Source organism: Triticum dicoccoides, chromosome 3B (assembly GCF_002162155.2).
Source record: "Triticum dicoccoides isolate Atlit2015 ecotype Zavitan chromosome 3B, WEW_v2.0, whole genome shotgun sequence".
Classification (NCBI taxonomy): domain Eukaryota; kingdom Viridiplantae; phylum Streptophyta; class Magnoliopsida; order Poales; family Poaceae; genus Triticum; species Triticum dicoccoides.
The window spans coordinates 328,974,680-328,981,262 of NC_041385.1; the positions used below are offsets into that span (position 1 = coordinate 328,974,680).

Below are 6,583 nucleotides of genomic sequence, written 5' to 3' on the forward strand. Positions count from 1 at the left end.
GCCTCCGGTAATGATGGCCCCCTCCGGCAGGGTGCCAGAGAGGGCCTAGATTGATTTCTCGTGGCTACAAAGGCTTGCGGCGGCGGAACTTCCGATCTAGGTTAATTCCCGAAAGTTTCAGTATTTATAGGAATTTTGGCGTTGGTTTCACGTCAGGGAGGTCTCCGGGCTGTCCACGAGATAGGGGGCCGCGCCCTAGGGGGGCGCCCCCCACTCTCGTGGATAGCCCGGGACTCCTCTAGCCCAACTCCGATGCTCCGTGGTCTTCTTTTGGTCCATAAAAAATCCTCAAAAATTGGCACGTCAATTGGACTCCGTTTGGTATCCCTTTTCTGTAAAATACAAAAACAAGCAGAAAACAGAAACTGGCACTGGGCTCTAGGTTAATAGGTTAGTCCCAAAAATCATATAAAATGACATATAAATGCATATAAAACATCATAGATGGATAATATAATAGCATGAATACTTCATAAATTATAGATACGTTGGAGACGTATCATGCGTCCGGGCAAAAAAACGATTCGCCCCCTTGACTGCTGGGACCCACCAGCTACATCTTCGCACACAAGGAAGTGCATCCTGGCAAAAAAAAATGATTCGCCCCCTGACTGCTGGGACCCACTAGCTACATCTTCGCACGCAAGGAAGTGCGTCCGGAAAAAAATGATTCGCCCCCCAAACTGCTGGGACCCACCGTGCCTGACAGTCGGGACCCACCTGGTCGAAGCGTACGTAGCTGATCAATTGTAATATAGCGGGGTTTTTACGCCCCAAACTACAAATGTCGTGTTCTCCACAGGGACTAGGCGACGACGACTATGCTCGGTTGAATCTAGGTAACACAATTTTAAGAGATGAATGCAGAAAATAAAACCTAAACTAACAAGGTCGTTCCCAAAGATCGTCGACAAAGAAAATGCAAAAAAAAAGTATAGAAAGGTTCAAATTATCTTCAACAATCTTTTTGGTATTTTCATAATGCTTGAGAAATTAAAATACTAACACGGACATTATCGACAAAAGGGAAGTGAACACAAATGACTATTTAACATGTAAGAGATGGAAGAAATAAGATTATAAGACACAATATAGATGGTTTACACCACAAACACACATGTATTTATATAGCACATGTACTAGAGCTAACACATAGACAATGGAATAAATTTCAGTAAGGAACAAACACACAAGGGGTGAACACATTCATATGCTAACAGAATACTAATTCACAGAAGCAAATTCTAATAGATCAATAATCTCCCAAATTAACAAGGCCTCCACTAGTCAGATCCAACATAACAAGTACTATATTATACCAGTACCAAACTGAACAAATAACAAGATGCTTACACTAGTAAAATCTGAACATTACACACCATACACATCTCAATTCTGAATTTTACAAAGTCTGAACCTTACAAAGTCTCAAACATCTCAATTGCATAGGTATTTCAGAGAGAGAGAGAGAGAGAGAAGGAGTAGGTAGGTTCAGAGAAGAAGGGTAGCAGGGGTAGTAGAGAGAGATAGCACCAGGGGGTTGGGAGCAGCAGCAGTTTGGTGAGGAAGAACAACAACAAAGATGGGTTCAGAGATGAAGCAAGGGCATCAGGGAGAGAAGAGCAGCAACAGTTCGGTTCAGAGAGAAGGGGCAGCAAGGGGTCCCGAAGAAGAAGCAGCAGAGATTGAGAGAAGAGGCAGCAGCAGTTTCAGAGAAGAAGAGGAGAAGCAGCAGCGAGGCGCTAGGGAGAGAGGAGCAGCAGGGGCGCGAGATGGTGGATGATGCAGCGGCGGCTGGTGGAGATGACGCGGTGGAGCTAGTGGATGGATGGGAGGCGAAGGCGCACCACCACACTGGCCTGGCCGTTGCGGCGGCCGGAGTTGGAGAAGGAGGGGTGAGGGAGAGAGAGATGTGTGCCAGGCCTGATTTGCAATGAGGAGCGACTAGGGATTTCATTCCCCTCTCTGATCTGCCACATTTGCACATTGGCCCTCCTCTTCTCTTCATTTCTGCCCAAGAAGATCCTCCTCTTCTTTTAGTTTGCTCCCCTACATTACTTCTTTCCTTCACGCTCAAGCCTTGACGTATTTCTTTCATGCCCTTCTCTCTTCTCGTTAGCCACATAGTAGAAGTCTTGACGATTATAGTGCCTTTGCGCACTTTTCTGCAAAATAAACAATTCACTAGTCAACATTCTCTTTTATGATTATCATTCGAATATTCAACAATTCGTAGCAAGAATGGATGGATATATCTCAATAAATGGTGAATTTGTGTGCCCAAATAGTATATAAGAAATGTGCTTATCAAGTTCCCCCACACTTAAACTTTTGCTTGTCCTCAAGCAAAGGAATATGACAAGATCTAGATAATGAACAGTGAGCTGACTGGAGAATGTCCCAGTGAAGTAGATCTCCAAACAAAGCATGCTTTGGACTTAGCTAATGAAAATTAATGGTTAAGAGTGCTACAAAGCAATAGGATGGTAGTAGACTCAATCATTTTAAACTTTTACAATGATAAAAATGGATCAACAAATTCAAATGCTGATTGTGCCAAAAGGTTCCTAAAGAGAGCATGATCCAAAAAACAAAAAGAACATAAACTTGTGATCAGATCACTTATTACCAGGAATATTGTGGTTGAAAGCACTTATTGAATTTGAAGAAAGTAATGGTAATATTTTATTGATCTCACCAAAGGAACATACCACCGATCCCGAGAACATGGTATACACCCGGCTCGACCAATTATATAGTTTTTTTATCTCCCCAAAGGAACATACCACCGATCCCGAGAACATGGTATACACCTGGTTCGACAATTACATTTTTTATTAATAATTACTGCCCAAGCTAACCCGATTTCACATGCCACCGATCCCGAGAACATAACATGCTACTATAGGTAGTCAGACTAATTTATTCATTATTACTTATCTTAAATGAACAATGCATAAGCACAAAAATAGGAATCATCACTTCTCCATGTCTGGTTCACATGCTACCGATCCAGGGAACATAGCATGCTAATCCATAGTGGTTAGGTGATTGCTCTCAATGGGAACACATTAGGCACAAACTCAGCATCTGACACTTAATGATCTAGGTGTATCGAGGTAAAAGCAGAAAATGATTAAGTTTTCTAGTGTACTAGGGATTTGAGCACTCAAAACTAATAGCTTTCACTACTTTCAGCAAAGCAAGCCTTGTGTAGATCACTAGTTTACAAGGCATTCAACACTTAGTTCACATATTCACATCAATCACCCTATGTCGAAGGTAAAGTGGGACGATATTTAAGAAATTGCTCAAGCAACCCAAATATCAAATGATTTCAGCATGTATCAATGGATGATATATTAAGATTCGGGTCATGAAACAGCTCACCGGGTTTATATAGGAAGTAGCACTCACTCAACACTCTCTAAACTGCAGGTCTTCTCTTTTTGCTTCTCTATCCCCATGCCTGCTCCAGCTTCACTCCTCTTCGTGTGTGCCCATTGCTTCTCCTCATCACCATGCCGTGAATCCACCAGGATCCCATGGGATGTCATCTCGAACTTGGTCAGCTCGTAATGAATGGTGCACAAGCGTAAACCTGAAAGAACACTCAACAAACAAGCCAATACAAATGATAGGGACAATGCCCTCTAAGTCATCAATAGAGTATCCTATCACATAAGCATATCTATTGAGCATATGATAAATAGATATCATCAATAAATCGCATGGTGCATAGGCAGTATCCATGATATGGCATATCTTGTCGAGAAAGCTGAGATCATACCTGAGATAGTTAGGAAGAAGCTTCAGGACTACCTCCATTGAAGATACCAAGTGAGGTGTGGTAGTAGAAATTTCCACCGGACTCGTGTCAACAAGTGAAATAGAGCTTGACTCCTTGACATCTGAATCCACCTCACCATAATCAACCATGAAGCTCTCCATCTCAGGCTCAAGTGTTGAAGAATCAATGCGGCTAACATCATCAAAGGTGAACTTCTCCATATCTGGCTCTAGCAGCACATGATCAATATCAACTAAAGGTGACTCCTCAATATCAAAAGCAACGAACTGCAGCTCTGGCTCATCCATGGAAGAATCATCACAATGCAAAATTGAATCTCCAACACTAGTATCCAGATGATCTGTAGCGTGTGTGTCAACTAGAATGGTGTCATCATCGTCAAATATAATCCATGCAAGCTCAACCTTGTCACACTGAGATAGAGGCTCGGGCTTTTGTGTAAGAATTGGTGGTTGAGGTGTAGTGATTTGTTGCAAGCAAACCAATGAATCAGATGTGGGCTTCTTATTGTACCACTGAAGTTGGTGGAACGCTATGCTCTCAATCAGCAGAAAAGCTTCATCAAGTGTCTTGTTTGCAATAGCTCCACCCGCTGCCATATCGACGTAAGCTCGAGTGTCCGAAGTCAATCCTCTATAGAATATCTGCAGCTCTAACCATCTCTCGAGCCCATGATCAGGACATCTCCTGAATAAGGCTTTGTATCTCTCCCAAGCATCATACAAGCTCTCGCCTTCACGCTGAATGAAATTGAAGATCTCATCTTGAATTGCGGACTGCTTGTGTAGTGGGAAATATTTATCCAAGAAAGCTCGCGATATCTCATTCCAACTGTATGACCTTGATGGCAAGGATCGATACCAAGCACGAGCATCATCGCGGAGGGAGAATGTGAACAACCTGCACATGATTGCATCTTGAGGAACTCCATGGTACTTGACTGTATCTGAATACTCCATGACTCGGTGTAAGTGCTCGTAAGGATCTTCATTAGGCAACCCTCCAAACTGATGTTGTTGAACTAAAGCAATAAGACCAGGCTTTAGCTCAAAATTTTCCGCCTCAAAAGACGGCCAAAGTGGCCCTGTAAAATAGCATTGGCTACTTGGCATCCAAACATCACGAAGCATCGCCATATCTCCGCCAAGTGTAACTATCAATCAACCTGTAAATAGTTCAGATTTCCTACGCACACTCATAAACAGTAAATACTAGTCAGAATGTTAGTATCCTAATAAGCCGAAGCAACAACGGCGAAAAAATATAAAAGGAACGAAGAAAATGAAATACACGACGAATTAAACACGGAACTAAAATAAACCTAGTCTATAGCCTAACACGGTCACTCGACGCTAGCCCCCGGCAATGGCGCCAAAATGATGGGGCGTGAGATGGTGGATGATGCAGCGGCGGCTGGTGGAGATGACGCGGTGGAGCTAGTGGATGGATGGGAGGCGGAGGCGCACCACCACACCGGCCTGGCCATGGCGGCGGCCGGAGTTGGAGAAGGAGGGGTTAGGGAGAGAGAGATGTGTGCCAGGCCTGATTTGCAATGAGGAGCGGCTAGGGATTTCATTCCCCTCTCTGATCTGCCACATTTGCCCATTGGCCCTCCTCTTATCTTCATTTCTGCCCAAGAAGATCCTCCTCTTCTTTTAGTTTGCTCCCCTACATTACTTCTTTCCTTCACGCTCAAGCCTTGACGTATTTCTTTCATGCCCTTCTCTCTTCTCGTTAGCCACATAGTAGAAGTCTTGACGATTATAGTGCCTTTGCGCACTTTTCTGCAAAATAAACAATTCACTAGTCAAGATTCTCTTTTATGATTATCATTCGAATATTCAACAAGTCGTAGTAAGAATGGATGGATATATCTCAATAAATGGTGAATTTGTGTGCCCAAATAGTATATAAGAAATGTGCTTATCAGTAGCGTTGTCATTCTGGTCGCGAACATGTATGTACATACTGGTGGATGTAGAGGCGCGCACGTGTCGTAGTAGAGGCGTGCACGTGTCGTAGTAGAGGCGCGTACGTGTCGTAGTAGAGGCGCGCACATAGCATGTACACGTACGTGCAGCGGCCAGTGTGCAAGAAAGAAAATACGGCCACGTATGTGTACATACGGGCGGGGTCTCGAACGCCTACTCACGCATACGTACGGCTAGGGCTCGTGTACATGGCTGGGTCGAAACGGAGAAACATCGTTGTCGTCGTGTTCATGGGGAGCCAACCGGCTGGGTCGGAACGAAATGCGTCGTCGTGTTCATCGGGAAGGCTTAGACGGAACATGCGATGGAAACGAGGCCTGGCGTACCGCAGAACGAAGGAAACGACCTTGTGTTCGACCGGCCACGTTCGAAACGGGATCCTGTTCATCGGGAGGGGTCTGGCGTACCGCAAAACGGAGGAAACGGACCTCCTATGGTCGAAACGGGGGTCCTATTGATTGGGAGGGGTGTGGCGTATGGCAAAACGGACGAAACAGACTTGTGTTGGAGCGCTACGGTCGAAACGGGGGTCTTATTCATCGGGAGGGGTGTGGCGTACCACAAAACGGGACTCCACGGGATACTGTTCATCTCCACCGTCGACCTGCTCCAGCCTCCATGGGCTACCGTCGACCTCCTCCAGCCTCCATGGGCTCCTGTTCATCCAACCTCCACAGCGCGCTACTCCACCGGCTACTGTTCAACCACCCCTCCACGGGCACCCCTCCACCGTCTACTGTTCATCCAGCCCTCCACGGGGTCGTCCTGTTCATCCAGAGGC

The 6,583-nt window shown here is 45.0% G+C and overlaps 1 protein-coding gene and 1 non-coding gene across 2 annotated transcripts; one reads left to right on the top strand and one right to left on the bottom strand.

Moving 5' to 3' along the window:
- Positions 1-3,516: 3,516 nt before the first annotated feature.
- Positions 3,517-4,770, bottom strand: LOC119279535. Its single transcript, XM_037560748.1, has 2 exons — positions 3,791-4,770; positions 3,517-3,601 (listed from the first exon to the last, which is right to left on the bottom strand). The coding sequence occupies exons 1-2, from the start codon at positions 4,768-4,770 to the stop codon at positions 3,517-3,519; spliced, it is 1,065 nt and encodes a 354-aa protein (XP_037416645.1).
- LOC119282906 lies at positions 4,478-4,588 on the top strand. Its single transcript, XR_005138936.1, has one exon. It is a non-coding gene; the product is annotated as a small nucleolar RNA R71 (small nucleolar RNA).
- Positions 4,771-6,583: the final 1,813 nt, after the last annotated feature.

Coding starts and splice junctions, on each gene's coding strand:
- LOC119279535 (XM_037560748.1), bottom strand. CDS start 4,770: ATGGAGTATTCAGATACAGTCAAGTACCATGGAGTTCCTCAAGATGCA. Junction 3,602..3,790: donor CTTCTTCCTAACTATCTCAG/GTATGATCTCAG, acceptor GTGTTCTTTCAG/GTTTACGCTTGTGCACCATT.